Source organism: Pan paniscus, chromosome 7, assembly GCF_029289425.2.
Source record: "Pan paniscus chromosome 7, NHGRI_mPanPan1-v2.0_pri, whole genome shotgun sequence".
Taxonomy (NCBI): domain Eukaryota; kingdom Metazoa; phylum Chordata; class Mammalia; order Primates; family Hominidae; genus Pan; species Pan paniscus.
This window is the reverse complement of record NC_073256.2, coordinates 108,438,228-108,458,059: the sequence shown is the minus strand read 5'-3', so window position 1 is coordinate 108,458,059 and position 19,832 is coordinate 108,438,228. Positions and strand designations below refer to the sequence as shown.

At 35.0% G+C, this 19,832-nt stretch overlaps 1 protein-coding gene and 1 long non-coding RNA gene across 5 annotated transcripts; one reads left to right on the top strand and one right to left on the bottom strand.

Moving 5' to 3' along the window:
• Positions 1-270: 270 nt before the first annotated feature.
• Positions 271-17,157, bottom strand: OTUD6B (OTU deubiquitinase 6B). Of its 4 annotated transcripts, none has more exons than XM_003821139.5 (7): positions 16,880-17,055; positions 16,058-16,209; positions 13,444-13,524; positions 8,687-8,999; positions 6,624-6,685; positions 3,251-3,357; positions 271-2,583 (listed from the first exon to the last, which is right to left on the bottom strand). In XM_003821139.5, exons 1-7 carry the CDS (start codon positions 17,049-17,051, stop codon positions 2,499-2,501), a joined length of 972 nt encoding a protein of 323 aa, XP_003821187.1. In that variant the 5' UTR covers positions 17,052-17,055; the 3' UTR covers positions 271-2,498. The 4 variants fall into 4 exon arrangements, with proteins under 4 accessions (XP_003821187.1, XP_063462920.1, XP_054972693.1 ...); XM_063606850.1 differs by lacking the exon at positions 16,880-17,055 and adding an exon at positions 10,627-10,766 and having other exon boundaries at positions 13,444-13,520; positions 16,058-16,186; XM_055116718.2 differs by lacking the exon at positions 16,880-17,055 and adding an exon at positions 10,627-10,766 and having other exon boundaries at positions 16,058-16,111.
• A 119-nt stretch (positions 17,158-17,276) lies between these two features.
• Positions 17,277-19,438, top strand: LOC100983661 (uncharacterized). The gene is made up of 2 exons (XR_157252.4): positions 17,277-17,415; positions 17,524-19,438. It is a non-coding gene; the product is annotated as an uncharacterized LOC100983661 (long non-coding RNA).
• Positions 19,439-19,832: the final 394 nt, after the last annotated feature.

Below are 19,832 nucleotides of genomic sequence, written 5' to 3'. Positions count from 1 at the left end.
ATTTTTCAAATTCACTTACCCTAAATAAACATTCATTATTCTAAAAGGTTCTAAGATTGTACCTGATTTCTAAGAGCTATAGCTTAAATGGCTATTACTTTATTTCCCTCTACTCTGGGGCATAAGCTATGCTCATATATTTATTCAAAATCCCTTAAAATGTAAGAATCTGTGTGTGAAGACAAAGTAAAGGCTGGATACAAAACAAAAGGAGTTTTCTCCACTTCTAAATTCTCGAATTGTTAAAGAATGACAATTCAAGCAAATAAATGTTGATGTAATTCATTCATCTTTTATTCTTTTTTTGGCAAACATCACATAATATAAGCAAAACTATGCTGTTCACTATAGTTACACACATTCTTTTTTGCTTTATACAAGTTGTAAACAAATTTAAGTGAATAAAATTCTTGGCTAAAGACATATTCCAGAACTCTGACATATACTTTTCAGAGTTAGGACAAAAGAAAGCATATGTAACTTCCATTAGACCATCATCATATGAAAAAGTAAATTAGCATATGCTGCTTTTAAATTAACATCTGTCATTTTATTTAAACACTTTTTTAGGTTATAGCTAAAATGATATTTATCTGAAGTTTTAGGAAAGAACAGAAGCTGACCATACAAATCTTGTTCATAACCACATTGGCCACTTAAATTAAAAATATAACAAAATTGAAAAATAGACATATAACCAAAAAGATTCTAAATCTTGTAAGGAAAAAAAGAATAAAGCTGCCAATAAGTTATTTTAGAATACTTTAGATGTAGATAACATTTATAATACTGGGTTTCATAATATCTTGTTTTATGGCTTCCCAATGTTGACATTTTAAAGTAACAGATTACTTCAAAATAAACCCAAAGCATTTAGTGTTTTACAATTTCAATTTCATTCTTTTGTAAATTTCAGACACCAAAAAATTCACATCAAGGGTTACAAAACAGGCATCTTCAGAATATAATTTGTTCGGCAGGCAGAATGGCTTGTAATCTTTTGAACTGGAAAGCCTTCAGGAAGTACTTACTTGCTATCAATGACCCTGCCAGCTTCCCACATTGTTACCTGCCGGGCGTATGAAAAGACTGACACCCCATTTTTCATATAAACCCAATATTTACTTATAAAAATTAGTTGTACTCATGGAGCAAAAATTCAAATGTTATAAACGATACTAAATCTTACTAGTTTTATCTCTAGTTTGGGAAACACACATCAAACTAAAAAAGTCTCATTTTCATAATATTTCCTTACATAAATTATGAGAGATATTTGTATATATCCTCTTAGAAAGAATACTGTTGTGAGTAACCTGAAATCTGAGCTAGAACAACCATTCATATACAAAACTACTGTATACAAGTCTTAGCTTCCAAACAGTAGCTTTCAACTTCATTCATATATGTAACATAAAATTTCTCAAATATTTGAGTTGAAGGAAAGGTGACATTAATAAGGCTAATAAAATAAGTGGCAAAGGTTTTATTCAAATCCTAGAGAATGAGGCAAGAAGGGAAATATCTGGTAAGACAAATCAGAAAAGAGGAAGAATTTCAAGTAAATGTGGTCTTGGACCTTTTACACTGCTACTCCCTAAAATTGCACAAGGTAAAGGCCACAAAATGCTTGTTCCTTCAAGGAAAGCAAAGTAGAAAACACAAAAGGAAATATAAAAATGTGTAGTTATGAAAGACTCAAGAGATGATGGTACTAACTCCAGTCCGATGCTTAAAAAATACCAAAGAATAACAAATGCATTAAAAAGGCAGTAACCTATTAGGTCTTTTTTAAGTTATACACAAATAAAAAACTAATCTCTAATTCTTTAGAGATTTAAATTTGACAGAGAATACCTATTTACCTTTGAATTTATCTCACTTCTTTAAACAACTGAATCCCATCTAAATAAATATTTTTAAATTATTAATTATTAAAGCAAGCTTCTTAGCTTGCTTTGATAAGGCTATATATATTAGTAATAAAGCTTCACTGCATTAATCTCATCGATACCATGGTTACTGCAATCAAGTTCATTTTATAAGCAATAATTAAATTGACCATCACCATACTACATTATTGCAATGACAAAGATATTGGGTAAACTTCTTCAAGACAAATTACATTGAAATGGTTATTTTGAAAGTTTTTAGGAACAGGCAGAAAAGGGAGAATTAAAAACATTGAAAATTTGTTCCAACACAAAACAGAATGTCCAGGATCTTACATAAATGAAAATATCAGCTAATAGGGGACCATCTTGGTCTATGAATGATGTTCTCTACAATGAACTTAACAAATTTGTAAAATTCCACTAAGAAGACACTGGTTAAAGTTTATCTCTGACATATTTCTAAAAACACCTGTTAGTAGCTTTGCCATAAAACTGATATAAGGTAGTTGTGTTTTTCAGTAGCATTTAGAACAACCCAACACTTGGTAGAAATACTCAGTTCAGCACACTGTATTAAAACATAATTGTACAACATTGTATAAATTAGCTGCAATTTTCAGTAACTATGTTTACCAACCGTGTAACCGAATTATAATGTTCTCCTAAGCCATATGCATGTCTCATATATCTGAAATTAAAAAAAAAAAGAAATGAGTAGTTTTGATGAAAGCAATTTTTCTATATATATATGCTTATTATATATATATAAACCAATGATTCTGAATGACTCAGTCCACATGGGTTTCACTCAATAGACTATGTGGACATATTAATTAAGAGTTCAACACCATTTGAAAAGTGGCAGCAGTCAGCAAGATCTGGTTCAATCACTGGGGTAAAATGAAACGGCTGAGATGCTGAAGGTTCAATCAGCTTAAATTGTCATCTAGCCATTGATGACTATCTTAATAGGTTTAGCTAAAAAATACTAAAGCCAATAGCAAACCCTGCATGCTGTATTTCAGAAGAGATTTCTAAATCATGTAAGATATTTTCATAAAATGAAGAAAAATAAATCTAAGGAATAAACAGGCAACATGAATGTATTTCAACTTTTAACACTTGTTGAAACTTTTAGCATTACTAATGTCAAACCAGGACAGTATACAAACTAGTCCTAAAATGTTATAACCTTTAGAAATGACTTTATTCTTAACTCACACACAAAAATAAATTGCTAGAGGTTTAAAAAATTATCTAAGTCACATATTTTAACACATATAATCTAAATTTTTTAATATTCCTTTTTGTATTAATTGTGAAAAATAAAACAGTAAAAATGTCTAGGTACTTACACAAGTATTAGTGGTTTTTTTGAATATTCTTCGCCAACTATAATGGGAGGAGAATCTGCCTGTATTATCTCTATTGGTGTTTGTAAAATGTGAGACAGAGCTCTTAGCTACAGGAAGAAAAAAGTATCAGTAAGGAAAATAAAAATGTAAATCACATTCAAATATGTGTGAACGGGCAACCAGTCAGAGCAGGGATACGCTGTGTTCACCACTGTACACAGAGAGCCTGGTATATACTGGGCACTTAATAAATATCTGTTGAATAAATAAATATAATACAGGTTGAATATCCCTTATCCTAAATGCCTGGAACCAGAATTGTTTAAGTTTTTGAATTTTTCAGATTTGGGAGTATTTGCATATACTACATGAGATATCTTGAGGATGGGACTCAAATCTAAACACAAAATTCATTCATGTTTCATACATATCTTACACACACACCATGAAGGTAATTTTATACATTTTAAATAACTTTGTGCATGAAACTAAGTTTGAACTGTGACCTGTCACATAAAGTCAAGTGTAGAATTTTCCACTTGTGATGTCAGCCCTCAAAAAATTTGATTTGGGAGCATTTCGGATTTCAAATTATCAGATTAGGGATGCTCAACTTGTATTTATTAAATCAAATGCAGAGACTGCTCAAGCCCTGCCTGCACAAAAGCTTTGTAAAAAATATCAATGCCACAGTTAATGAAGAGGGGCAATGGGTAGACTAGGTATATTATACTAGTCTACTTTTGAATACGCTTGAAAATGTTCATAACAAAAAAAAATTTTTAAATACCATTGCTGAAGCACCGGACCAAATAAATTACAATGTGAGAAAATGGGCAGGGGGAAGAACAAAATATTTATTTTTTTAAAGTTTTTCAGATGATTCTAATCTACAAATACTGTTGACAACCACTGCTCTATAATTTTCAAAGAGTAGAATATGTATATGAATTGTACTGCCCTATCAATGAATTTCTATTTGATTAAAATATACAATTTTAAGTAATTTCATACCATACAATATAAAATTAGAGCCTAAAGCCAGATGAATAATGGTGAATAATGAACATTAATGCTAACATTTTTAAAGACTTATTATGATTACGGGCCAGGCACAGTGGCTCACACCCATAATTCCAGCACTTTGGGAGGCCAAGGTAGGCAGATACCTTGAGTCCAGGCATTCGAGACCAGCCTGGGCAACATGGTAAAACCATGTCTCTACAAAAAAATACAAAAATTAACCAGGCATGATGGATCACTTGAGCCCGGGAGGCAGAGGTTGCAGTGAGCCAAGATCACGCCACTGTACTCCAACTGGGGTGACAGAGTGAGACCCTGTTTCAAAAAAAAAAAAAAGACATATGACCAAACACTCAAGCATTTTAAGTACTTTATGTGTATTAATTCCTTTAATCCTCTCAATAACTTTATGGGATGGGTACTGTCGTTATTTTAAAGACCTAGAATCTGAGGCAAAAAAAGGGTTACAAGACTTGTCAAAGTCACTTGAACTCAGGCGTTCGAGACCAGCCTGGGCAACACAGGGAGACCCCGTTTCTACAAAAAATACAAAAATTAGCCAGGCATGGTGGTGCAGCTACTCAGGAGTGGGAGGAAAGCTTAAGCCTAGAAGATTGAGACTGTAGTGAACAATGATGGATAGCACCACTGCACTCCAGCCTGGGTGACAGAGTGAGACTCTGTCTCAAAAAGAAAGTAAAAATCATAATGCCCCGATCTATGGGGGCACTATGGGATATGGACTTGCCCCATTACAAGAACATTCCATTGATGAACATACTCCTTCCTGAGGTTTTGAAAGAATTTAAGAAATTACTTCAAAAATATGGAAAGCACTCTGCTGCATGGTGGTAAATCAAAAACGTTCCTTTGAGGTACATTTTTCTTATACCTAAAATATCATTTTTAAGAAACTAGCATAGAATAGAGGATGCGAACCAAACTCTGGGAATCCTACTATGCCTTCTAACTTCAGAGATCATAGAATGATTTTCTTTAATAACTTAAATTTACTCTATTGTGAAAACTGCAACTCTTACTTCAGATGAATTCACAGATGAAAAAAATGTATAAGTGTCCCTCAAAAGATGTTTTAAAAGGTTTTTCTTAATTTCTTGATTTAATCTCTAATACTCATATGAATGATCCTTTTAAGAAAGTTCAAGCATTTTTAATTATTCCTAATGTAGTAGTAACAAAGCTACTATGAACATTTCCTGAGTTTCCGAGGCATACAAAACTAATGGATACAGTTCCCTCTGGTGGAAATGCACATACACAGCAGTACTAAGAAAAAGATTTTGGGGCAACATTCATGTTGCATCTTCAAATGAAGCAGTTCTTAAAGTGAATTATTTAGAGCCACAGACTATTCATGATGATTAATCATCATTATATATTACTAATCGTACTGCCTAGGTTCATCCATCTGGCACTTCAGCTTACAAACTTTTATGCAGGTACTCTCTGCCTTACTTAATGCTCAAAAATGCTCAACTGAGTACACAGAGAGGGTTTATTATGGCCATATAGTAATCAAGAAACTCAAGCTTGGGAGGATGGCTGACTCCCCTGTGGCCACAAAACAGAGGGGTGGAAGAAAATGCCAGGACCTGAACCCAGAACTTTCTTTCTTATCCTATTTAATACCCAGGCTGCTTCATCACCATCTGGCCTACCTACCTGTTTTTTTTTGTTTGTTTGTTTGTTTTTAACAAAACAAAGTTAACAGTAAGATTTTTTTAAAATTAGAGCTAAAAAGTAATCTTGATAACTTCCTGTAAGTGACTGAACATACTGTTTTCTTACATATGAATTTAATGCACCAACTACTGCTTTCAAGTAAGTCAGTCACTATCAATTAGGAATTCAAAATACGATTTTAATATATATGTTGTGGTAGGATTTGGCCTATAATTTCATATAATTTTTTTTCCATTTCTGATGTAAAAAAGATATTTTTCCAATAGTGACTTTGATCAGCTGAGCTACTAGGCTAAATTTTACTTTACTTCAGTAAAATTTTCACTTTCCTAAGTCCAGAAAATCAAATGTATTGCCAATACTACTATCACGATGAAAAGACTTACACATATGTATTTCTAACACACAGATCTAACACTGAGCTATTTAAAATGTAATAGTGTTTCAATCCCTCAACATACATACTTTAATCACAGACCTAATCATGTTAACTCCCTATTTCTTTGTCAGTTGAGAAGAGCAAATATATAAAGAAAAGGAATCTTCAAAGAGAAATTGGGATCAGCTGAGAAACATCTAAAAACTACAGAAGGGATTTAGAAATAATTTAACAACCCACAATCACTATGAATAACTACAAACTTACCTCAAGCTGACCTCCCCATGCAGCTGTGTTTACAATATCTTCACAGTACTTCTGAAATTCTTCTGTAGAGAATAGGTCAGAATACAGCACTTAATAATTTTTGTAACTCATGTTACAAAATCCCTTTTATAGTTCCCACAATTCCTGACAAAAATGCCCAAGTTATGAACATTCTCCTTCTCTACCAGTATCCTCCAGAATCTAATCTAACTCCCAGGTCCAAACTTAATTCACCCCAACTTTCTACCACATTTCCATCCAAGAACAAAGCAGTCCATTTCTGCTTTTCTTCTTCTGTCGGAGGCCCAGATACCCTCCCTATACAACAAACCTACCTCACTCTACCCCAAGCGTTGACCCCAAAAATTGCCACCATATTCACTATCTTGACATGTGTTTTGAAGCCCAAACCTGCATCCAAAGGAATACCATGAAAGACAAAAAAAATGTAGTTCCTGTATAATCAGGTTTACTGTAAGACTCTGGGAAATATACGAAGAGAATTCGAGTAAAAGTACAGATGAATTGAAATTCCTTCCCCAGAGATAGCGTCAAACAGTGCCTCCACTTGTTATTTTGGAAGCACTTACATTACTTGCATAAGTATCAGTTCTAACCAAGGAAAAGGCTTTTCACATCAGCCCTGAGAAATAAAAGACCTAATCACTAAATTTACAATGGGTATATTTTGTGCATACACCTTTTTATACAGTATGTTAAAATGGAAAACAATTATCCTTACTACAGAGATGGAAGGAAAGAAATTATGGACATCTAGAAGAAAAATATGTCTCATGTGTTTGTCTCATACCCTGTTAAATCCTCAGTGTTCAGAACAGTGCCTAGAGTAGTGCTTGGCACACAGCGGCCTTCAATTAGTATTGGTTGAATAAATGGAGATAATTAATTAAGTCTTTTGTGTTTTTCTCTGACTCAGCATACTGAACTGCCACCTCCTCTATACCCTACAACTAGCGCAATTGGGGAGTTTCAATGATTCAGTAATCATTTGGGAGATAAATGACAGAAGAGTCATTTATCACATTGCCTATGCATATATCAAAATATATGGAAAAATGTGTTTTATGTTCCATAGCAAATTCTGTTTATTTAGAAAACAGCAATGACCTAAAACAGCAAGAGATAAGTTAACATTTCCAATATGACATCTATGGGAAATTAATTCACTACAGAATTAGATTATGCTTAAGTCATTCTTGAGATCTATCAACAGATACCTTAAGCCATACACACTAAAGGAGACACACTTGACTGCCAATGCTCATTCTTATCAATTCTGCATCACTCTCTACCTTTCCTCCATGGAGGACAGACTCCACTAAAGGAAAGTCAATTTTAACCTTTCTCTCTCCAACCCATTCTGGCCATATGACTTGTTCCCAATGGATACTGCCAAACCTGCCATATTCTCTCAAGGACTAATAGTCCTCTATTCCATTCATTACTACCCCAAAACCTATTCAGATTTTTACTTGCTCTCTTCCTCATCTGCTAGTTGTGTACTTTTTTACTTCCTCATAAATATTTTATCTTAACTGTGATAGTATTGTATAGAATAAAGCAGGTTATTAACCCATTTGTTTTACTTGAACACTAATCTTCCTAATTATAGCTTATTGTAAATAAAAGTAAAGTTCCCAAATTATAAGATAAAAGCAGGAAATGGTTTTCCTAGTCATTCTCTCCTTATGGTCTTCAGACCCTATATATACTTCCTGAAGCTTACCTTCCTCAATACTTCACTTTGTCAAATAAGAACTTACATTTTTTTCAAAAATGACTAATCTTATTCCTATTTCTATCTTACATAAAATGATTAGCATATTATAATTACAAAATAAGTAAGTAATTAAGAAATCTTAATAGAGAAAAATACACCAACATCTATTAAAATTACAGAAAATAATTCTGCCTAAATCTTGTGATGTTTTTTCCTCATAAGGATCATCTGGGTTCTTCTTACGCTCAGTGCTGGGAAGCACTTTATTTAAAAACAACTACAACAAAGCAACAATGAAACATAGTAAAGAAAAATAAATTACCTGGAGTATACATATCTCCTGTATTAGGGTTTGTTAAAAATGGCAGAAAGTCTTCCACATGGCTTTGCATATACTCAGCGGTCTGACTTCTCAAGGCAACCACAGTCAGAGCACAATCCTTTTCTTTCAGTTGATCTTCAATGGCTCTATACATACAGTGGCCATCAGATGGAATCTGTTTAATTTCTAACTGTCTAGCTGCCAATATTTGAGCAAGTTTCTCACTTTCCATATGTCTGGCTCCTGTTAAGTTTTCAATTTCAGCTTCAGCTATCCGTTCTTCTCGCTCCTTTTCCAATGCAGCTTTCTTTTCCTAAGAAAAGGAGAATGCATGAACGTTAATTCATAATAATTTGGACTAATTCTCATCTATTAAGGGAAGGGAAATGTAAAGGTCTCAAAACTTTTCGGTGTTTTTTCTCCCTTCTCGCACAAGGACTATCACATTGATCATCTCAAGAATTTTCTACAAGGTGAGCTCCTTACTCTCTTACTCATCTGTGTGTTTCCAGCACCTTGCTCTATACTGGACATTAAGAAAGCCCTCTAATTTTTCTTTAAAGTCTACTTAAAAGCTACATGCCAAGTTTCTAAAAACCTTACTTACTGATTTCAAAGTATTCTCTTAAGACTGAGTTATCCTAGGCCTTAAAGCACATTATTATTATATTAAAGCCCAGGCTAATCCAGGCTTCTTATCAGTCCACCAGTAACGTGTTAATATGACACAGCCTTTAGAAGGGTACAGGCAGACACCCTTTTTATCAAGCTTTTTAAAATGTCTGTATACACATACATTTAATTAACAAATATTTTGTAAAAAAAAAATTAAAATATAAGAGAGAGACTCAAGCTCCCCATAACACCATTGCCATCCCAGTGCTTGCTCTAGAGGTTTGGTATGCATCCTTCTAGATTGTTTTTCCATTCATTTTAATAAATATGGTATACTCTTGAAAATATGTATAAATTCTTAATAAAAATGGTATCATATGTTACATTCTACAATTTGCTTTCCTTATGCAAATGTCTGATAAGCTCTTCCCATGGAAACATATGCAAGGATGGAGTGGGGTGACGGAAATGAGAGATTTGTGACATGAAGAATAGACAGGAGGTGTATAGGGAAGGTTGGGGAAGAAGAAAGGAAAAAAAATTCCTAACAGATGGACTAGTAATGATCAAAAGCCAGAAAGCACTATATGTTTCATAGCTAAAAACAGTTCCTAGAGCTACAGTGCCAGAGAAAACTGTCAAGAGATGAAATTGGAGGCAAAAAGCATAGGCATATAGTTAATATACAGTAGGTCTATACTTAACATAGGACTAAAAAGAAACTACAATATACACAAAGTATTTATAGTGCTTTTCTCTGGATGACGGGATTCCAAAATAAGTTTTATTTTGGGGTGTGTGTATGTGTGTGTGTGTGTATGTCTGTATGTTTTTCTGCATCTTTCTAATTCTCTATCATATATTTTGTTTGTACACTCAAGGGGAAACTGCTTTATAATTTAAGAATAAAAACTAAGTTATATAAATTTTTACATTAATAATAAGTTACAGTGAAGGATTTGGTAAGCCAAGAATAGGAAAAGGTAAAGACTTCCATAACGCTAGCTCTAATTTCTCCTTGGAACAAAAGTGAATGGGAAGGCAAGTTTCAATTAAACTTATTGTCATGTACCTGTACTACTTGCCTGTTATGTGCCATGCTAGATGAACCTAAAGTGATTTCTAAGTTACCTGAATCAAAAGCAGTAATATCTCCCTAATAAAACATAGCCTATTTAAGGTTTGTATAAGTAATAGGAACAAATTTATTTCACTGTGAACCTAGAACTGTGGATCACAGAGGCATAATATCTTAAAACACAAGATGGCACTATTACTTTATAAAAGACTAAAAAAGTTTCAGAGGGGAAAGGAAGAATAAGCACCTTAGATATCATCTAATCCAAAACCCCTCATTTTCCTCTTCTGAGGAAACAGCACGCAGAAAGATTTCCAAAGGCCATACAGCTGGTAAGAGCAGAGCAGGGACCAAGGACAACACAGAGAGCTCCTTCTATCCAGGCACCTGAATCAGAATAAAAGTTGGAGCAGATGGGAGCTGGAGTTAATGATGTCATGTACTATTTACTGAAAGAGTGGCACTTTATCTTATCTGCAAAACTGTTTAAGCCTCTAAAATACTAATTCTAATCATTTCATTTTTTTCCCTTCATGCTTTGCTTCATTAGAACAAAGCAATTGAGTTTCCTTTTCAGGGCACTAGGTAAGAAATCCACTGAATTCTTTTTCCAGCAATATATAGTTTCCCAAGAGCACTAGGCACTTTGGTTTCTACAGCTATAGTAGCGGAGATAGAATGGCACTAATAAGTTCTAATAAAAACGTATAAAAGATGAAAATAGCATGTAAATCATAAATATATTGTCAATAAAACTACAGTCATGTTGATATAGTAATATAACAAAGAAGATTCAAAGGGAATATTAAGAGCTGGACACCAGTCCTGGGTTTGTATCAAACTTTTAGTGTACAATTGAGATAACTTGGGTCTCTGCTTTCTCATTGGAAAATAGAGAAATTGAATTCAATCTCATTCCAGCCCTCAAATTCCATATTTTTGAAACCCAGCTCTTCTAAGTTCTATTTTAGACTCTTTCTCTCATATCAAAAAGCTTCTAAGTTCTTTGAATAAAATACTGTTTTTCTAGACTAAAAATAAGAGATATGCTCTACAATATTCCACGATATTCTTAAAATAAATCTTGACAAAGTTTTATCACGTTTTTCTTCCAGAGTTGTATCTTTCTCAAAGATAAACATCATTAATTAAATGACTTTGCATTCCTTGGTGCTTCTAGCAAAAAGGAGGTTCCAAATAATCTAACACCCGATTGTGCATCCTGACTTCAGGTTCCATTTTCTTAAGCATTATAAACGTTTAATGTTTTCTGTTCTAAAATCCCATTAATATAACCCTGTAAAAACATTACTTGGGCATTTTTTCTGCCAAGTGTTAAAGCAGCTGACTATAAAAGATACTAAATGGTTTGAGAGTATAACTGACAAAAGTATTAATTCCAGTTGTGCAGTATCTTAGGGAAAAAGTAACAAAATTTTTGAGAAAGGTAAGGGAGTTTTCGTTTTGTTTGTTTTGTTGTTAGAGGTCCAGCTGGGGAGGAACAAGTTTTGATAAAGATAGGAAGAACTTGTGCCCTTAGGTTTTCCAGAATTAAATAGGCTATTATAAGATGTTTCAATTACTAACTAGACGTAATTCCAATGTTTTGTTATGTTACTGGCATGCAAAAATTCTGCCCTTCCTTTTTGATCTATAGAAGCTAGACAATTGTGAGATCATCACAAAAGAAAGCATATCCTAAGCAGACAATCTCCAAGATTCCATGAGATCTAAATTTTATGAATCTACAAAATTCACAATTATATTTACTCAAGAATAAAATTCTACACAAGAATGAGAAATGTTGGACTATGTGCATTTCATCAACTTGCAAACAAAAAAAGACATTGCTTTTAGGTTTAATTTTTTAAGAGGCATAGTATGCACTACTTAACATAGAAAAAGACATTGCTTTTAGGTTACATTTTTAAGAGGCATACTATACACTACTTAATATAGAAACAATACTATCATTTGTTGACCCATTAGTTCTCCAGGCCTTGTGTTAAAGGCTTTGGAAATAGTACAGTATTTAATATTCACAATGAATTAGCTTATGAAGTAGCTATAATTTGCCCCCGTTTTATAGATGTGAAACTGAGGCTTAAAGAAGAACCATACCCAAAGTATAACAGTAAATGAAATTAAAACCTCATCTGTTTGACACTGAACTCCATGCTCTACTAAATTACATAGTATGTCATAAGATGCAAAATGAATTTAAAAATATGCATTTAAACCATAGAAAACATCAAGTGTTAATAAAATACTCGCAACTAAAAAGACTGAATTTAATCATTTTTCTTTTTCAAATTCAAAGGGACTTACCTATCTAATCTCATTTCCATAATGCTGATATGAACTAGCTACTTCCAATAAATCAGTTTCCTTATAGCTCTTCAATAATGCAATATATCACCCCCACATTTGTTTTTGTGCATGCTGCTCCTCCTATTTGGAATATCCTATCTAAATAATATTTCTTTCAAATTCCAACCCATTATTAGCATAATGAACTTTCCCTTCTCTAAATTTTCATAATTAACCATTATATAGATACCTACATAATTCTCTAAGAATTTTGTATACCTACACATGTTAACTTCTAGGTTCAAATCCTTATTTCTCACCCAATGGTATAGTTCTTGGCCAGGGTTGTGCATCAGAATCCCCTGGGCCCACATTCTGAATTTTTAAGTCTGGGATAATATATTTGTAAAAAAAACTACTTTGCACTCCCACTCCCAGCTTCGCTCTCCTATGAGAGCTGCAACCTGAATACGTTATTTTATATTCTCTTAGGATCATTTTCTTCTCCATAAAATGGGGATAAGAAATCCTACTTCACAGGATTATTGTCAGGACTAAATGAGATGTCATATAAGCAGCTTAGCATAGTATGTGACACACAGCAGGTGCTTAATAAATGTTAGTTCAAGTGCCTAGACAAGGAACTGCATCATTTTTTTTTCGTTCTCTTCCTATAACAAGACCTAAGATAGTACCTAAGATAGTATTGAACACACAGCACTAACTTATATACTTGGTGACGTGACTTTCATACCCGTCTCTTTTGTGCTTTTGATATCCGAGGTGGCTGATTCTCAAGCACCAAGTTTGAAATGTTAACAGCAACAGAATCTATCTGAAGGAAACAAAAAGCATTAACAAGTCAATGTACTTATTAAATTACTGAAAATCATAAATATATCTAATCCCACATTTCAAATTTGAGTAACAGCAATAGACACTGTATTAGATAATATGGTTTTGTCTCCTGTTTCTATTTTTATGGAAGAATTTGACAAGTTCCCAAGAAGTTTCTTTCAAAGATCATGCTCATCCCTGCATGCTTTCCTTCCTTCTTAGAATGCCTACTCCATTAATCTAAATGCAGTACTGTACTTCCTATAATCGCCAACTCATTTAGCACTCCACTCTTCTTTTCTCTGACTACTGCCAGTACATATAAGATAAAGGTCCTGTGCTGGCTCAGTTCATTATTAGCTGCATAACCTCAACTAGCAGCAGAGGCCTTTTTCCATCTTAATTAGCCAGAACCTGATGAGTACTAATCCTTGACCCTAGTAGCAAGTTGAGCTTTTCCTACCCTACACTTTTCCATCTACAAACTGATAACTGCAGGCAGAAAATATATTTAATTTATAATATCATTTGATATTATAATCAATCCTAAATGGCTAGTGTGTGTTTGCTAGAGTAAAAAAAAAGATGCTAGACTTTTAACTATAAGGATGAGTAGCTACTATTACTGCAACTCTAAGGTAAGCCAGTTTTTAGTATAACACATGCATAGAACAACTCAAGGCCTTTAATACACAGAGACAGAAGTCTGCAAAGGCTGTGTCCCAAATGACCAAAATATCAAAATCAGATAGAGACTTCAAAGAGTGGCTATCAACTATAGTGAAATTAGGAGTCTTGTGATTCTTCAGAGGAAGCTGTTAAAATCTACAAACATCTATATTGACAACAGGCAAGATAAAAGAGATGCATCTGAAAAACAAAAAAGCAATGGCATTAGTTTTTGGTAGTATTCAGAAAAGAAAACCAATTTAAATTAATGAAACAGATAAATAGTTCAAACTAAAATGGCAGTTTGTGTTTTAACAGTAGGACTCCATGTAGCTTATGAATCAAACATTTTTGTCCTTGGAAACCTGGGAAAGAAACCTCAAAATTGAAAGGTCTGAGGCAGCAAACAAAACTATCTCATTAACAGAAAAGATGGGGAGACAATTAGGAACACAATTGTCACAACACAATTTAACGCCTGGAGTATCATATATGCCTTGTTACCTGGCGATGAAGTACATTAAAGGCAAGGAAAGTTGGGAACTTGATAACTAACAAAGTTAAAGAAATTTAGACTATATTTAATGTAAGGACCATTATAAAAAGCACAGACAAGCTGTACTTGTCAACAGCAAACCAAAAATCAACCAAAATTTAAGTATGGCAGATAAGATTTTACATAGACATAAGAACTTTCTATCAAAGATGGAGTGAGGTTGTGGGGTCTATATGACCCTTCACATCCAAAACCCATACAATAAATACCACACTATACAAAGCTGTAACAGAATTCAGTATTCACTTCCTGGAGTAAGACAGTTCTCATTTGGAATTCTGGCTTTGGCAATCAACAGCTGTTACGACTCCTGGACAAAGTTCTTAATCTCTCTAACCTGTTTCCCACTTGAAAAATGGGATTATGTATACTTACTTCACAGGTAATACCTCACAGTGTGTTACTGAGGTTAAATGAGATAATACATATAAACCAAAGTATTTGACACATATATATTAGATCCAACGATAAAATAAATATTAGTTAAAATTATGAAAGTTAGGATGCTCCAACTTACCCAAGAAACATCAGTAAAATTTCATTCATTACAACTTGTTAATAAAGCACTTTTATAACAAAAATGACTTCACGTTCACTTTCTTGATTCTTACAAAAACCTGTGCTTAGAGTGTAGAAATATTTGTATCGTATTATATATGTGGGAAAATTTGAGCTCAGAAAGATTAAGTAACCTTGCTCAGGTTACAATCCCATTCCGTCGCAATTCTGGGATCAGATGCCTGGTCTTCCAACTTTCATTTGGTGAAGCTTCATCTTTTGGGCAAGTAAATAGGTAAAGTATAGCACTTTCTTTGCTGATCTCCCTTATAGAAACACACTGCCCTGTAAACTTGGTCACAAAAACATTAATGAGAAGTGATGCATGAGCATAACTAAGTGATTTCATTTCCCTACCAATTTTATGATTTTAGATAATAAACAGTTTAACAGGGCCGGGCACGGTGGCTCACGCCTGTAATCCCAGCACTTTGGGAGGCCGAGGCGGGTGGATCACAAGGTCAGGAGATCGACACCGTCTTGGCTAACATGGTGAAACCCTGTCTCTACTAAAAATACAAAAAATTAGCCGGGCGTAGTGGCGGGCGCCCGTAGTCCCAGTTACTTGGGAGGCTGAGGCAGGAGAATGGCCTGAACCCGGGAGGCGGAGCTTGCAGTGAGCCAAGATTGAGCGTGTTTTGCAGAGCGAGACACCGTCTCAAAAAAAAAAAAAGCAGTTTAACATTTAACAGAAGTGGACAGCTGTTTTCAAATGGTGTAGGCAACGACAAACATTTATTTCACATACCTTATTCTCCTTAGTAGTCAGCTTCAATTGCTCCAGTTCCTCTCTATGTTTCTGTTCCATTTCTTTTTCCAACTTGGCCACATCTTCGGTGAGTTGCTTCCTCCTCTTCTTGTCATTTTTGGGAACAGCATTCTTCATGCCCTGAATTTTGGCTGAAAAGCCATTAAAATCATTAAGTCAGACACGCAGGAGTAAAAGGAGATGAGAAACAGGAACCAATAAGGGGATGGTAACGGGCGAAGGGTACAGAAAAAGTAATTATGGAAGAAAGTCATCACGTAACAGACAGCTACAGAGAGAGAAGGGCCCAGAAGAAGCCGAGACCAAAAAAAAAAAAAAACTTCATTAACAAAATCTTGAATATGTTTCGGTTGTTTGGCGAGATAAGAGAAGGAAAAAAACCTGACTGTAGCCAGTTTTAAATCTTTCCGGTATCCTTTCTGAACCTCCTAAACTGAGGCGGGTCCATTCAAAATACACCCATTAGGGACAAGTATCGGTAACTGGGGCAGGTATAGAAAAGGGAGGCATCGTGGGTTTGGGAGCGGACCAAGACGGCGGCTTCTAGGTATTTTCAGACACCTGCACCCCGGCGGCGGCGCGGGGTAGGGGGCACGCCGCAGGCCTCAGAAGGGGAAGCCTCTGAAGGTTGGGGAATTAAAGGGCCGCCGGGGTAGGTGAAGAGAGAAGAGGCCACTTGCTACTAGGGGAAGTCTAGGATGATCCAGATAAGTCATGCCTTAAGATTCCCCAGAATCGACCCGCCACGCGCCCTTCCCCCAGTCGCGGCGGCTTCCAGATTCCCACTTCCTTCCGCCTCACCTTGCAACTCCTTCTTCTCTTTGCGATGCCTTCTCAGCAGCTGCTCTTCCTCATCAAGCTCTTCTGTCAAGATCGCCTCCATGACGACCAGGTAGCCCAGCACACGCGCTAGAAGAAACCTGCACCGGCTAGTAGGGACCTTCCACCCCTCAACCCTCACCCGGGGCTCCATTGGCTACGGCTGGGACCCAGCCCCGCCTTCAAGGCGGCACCGGATCTAAGCAAAGCCACTGCAAAGACGAGAAACTTAAATGGGGTGCTGCGCGTGCGCACTACCGTGACCCTGCCGTGATGGGCGGGGCGGCAGGGGAGGAACCAGACTGCGAGCGGAGAAGCGGAGTTTGCAGCCTCGGAATTGGCTAGAGCGCCAGAGCAGAGTCAGCCATAAAGCTACGCGCTAGGCTCTTGGCCCTGACGTGAGGCGCGCAGAGATGACGTAACGGGAATAGTTTTCAACGTCTATTTCATTCCCTGCTTCAGAGGACCTCTTTAATCTTTGATTTTGGTCCCTGTTTCTAAGAAAAGCAACTGAAAAGGTAAGAAAGAAAAATAAAGCATTTTAATAAAGCCGTCGATAATTATCAATGGGAATCTTTGGGCTGTTTGGGGCTGTGTGGAATTAAATTATGTTTATTGTCTCCAAGGTCGTAATACCGCCCCTGAGAAAAAAGGAGCAGCGCTAAGTAATCGAGAAAATGCCTCCTCTTGAAACGGATATAGAGATGGAAACAAGATATAAGAAGGATTGAGAATCATATAATACAGGAGCTTAAACACCTATGCGCGATGATAAAGAGGGTAATATTAGAGCGCTTGGAAAATACCAGGAAGTTGAGAGAGTTAACAGAAGGGCGCACGCTGGATTGGCCACAAAATCGAATTACTGAAGTAAGTGCAAAACGACAAATTGTCACAGAATACAGAGAAAAGGGGAAAAGAAATTAAGAGGAGAAAAAGAGAGATCTAGAGGGCCGGTCCAGGAGATACAATCTATGCATAATAGGAATACCTGAAACTGAGGACAGAGCAAGTGGAGCTGAAACAATAAAGGATCTACTTGAAAAAATTTTCCAGAATTGAAGAACGAACTAGATCTACAAATGGAAAAGGCTCACAGGATACCTTTAAAGTTTAATGAAAAGAAAGCAGCATCTAGACATACCCGGGTGACGTTTTTGAATTTCAAAGACGAAACATTTTACAAGCATCCAGTCAGAGAAAGCAGGTTACTTACAAAGGGGCAAAAGTCAGGCCGACCTCAGATTTTTCTCCTGCAATTCTAAATGCCAGAAGACAGTGGAACAATATCTAGAGTGTTAAGGGAAAATAATTCTGAGCCAAGAATTATATACTCTGCCAAGTTATCATTTCTTTACAAAGGAAACTGGAAGACATTCTTAGATATACAGGGGTTAGGAAAGTATATCAACCAAGAACTTTCCCTGAAAATTTTGCTGAAGGATTTACTGCAGCTAACAGAGAACCTGAATTAAAATAAGAACAGGGAGGCAATTGTATGAAAGAACTGATGGTATGCATTAAAACTAGTTACGGAGCATTAAGTTTAAATTGTTATGTATAGGGCATTAAAACTAAATACAAAAATAGAAACATAAGCTGGGTGTAAAATTTCAGTTTACATTTAAACTGGAAGGGCATACCACATGTTCAATATATTGGACAAATACTGTTTTATTTTTAGCATGTGGTATTGTAGATACAAATACGCATGTTCTTAAGCTAAACCTAAGTAAAAGGGCTTTGTCACTGTAGATTTGACAAATAACATTCTAAATGTCAAATCTGACAAAATTGGAAAACAATACAGTTTTATTTCCCTTATTTTTAAGTATAGCAGGAAAAAAAATAACAAGTTTGTCCATGTTACTACTGATACTGTAAAGAAACTTCCAAATCACTGGTTTGGGAGGGGGTGGATACATCCTCATTTTCTGTACATGATGCATGGGGAAAAACAGTAGTTACTGCATCATATAGTTCCAAGTAAATCATATAGTTCCAAGTAAATTTGACATGGAAATAAGTGTTAACTACAAAAATAGAATATATACATTCCAATGTTTGGAAAAGAAGTGGTAAAAAGAAAAATAGCAAAAAGACATTAAAATTAGCAAAAAGTAGATTGACAGTACAGATGACCTATAAACTGGTTAAATAGCCCTATTACAATTGAAATTGGGTCAAAAATCAATCTCTAACCTGAGATACATTTGTATAAAGCAAATGATCAAAGAGTTTAAAGATAATGGAAACTATAAATCATAGAAATAGCAACATTTTTCTTAAAATCTAAACATAAGACATTTTATGTAAAACATACAATATAGGATGTAACATTTAACAAACTATATGGTAAATAATATGACATTAATATATAAAATATATGTTCCAGATCTTGATGTGGGTGATAGTTTTACTTATGTACATCGATATACATCTATTTAAAAACATGTACGTTTAAATTGTTGCATTTTATGTATTTAAAATTTATTGAGTAATCCTTCTGTATGTATTATTAAAGAGAATATAGCAAAAAAATATGTTGGACTATGACTTCAACATTTATGATTTCTTTTTTTAGAGACAAGAGGGTCTTGCTTTGTAGCCTAGGGTGGAATGCAGTGGCAACATCATAGCTCACTGCAGTCTCCAACTCCTAGGCTCAAGTAATCCTCCTGCCTCGGCCTCCCAAAGCACTAAGATTACAAATGTGAGCCACCAACCCAGCGCAGTTACAGCCTTTGATAAATCAAGTAAATGGGAAGTTAAGAGATAAAAGGTAGTTAAATAGTTAAAATATGTGTGTAATATATATATTACTTTTCTACCTTATTTTTGCATTCTCTTCAAATTATCCTGAAGCATTTCTAAATGATTTTATACTCAAATGTAGAGAAAACTTTTAATATATTTCTAGAAAGCACTCATGACC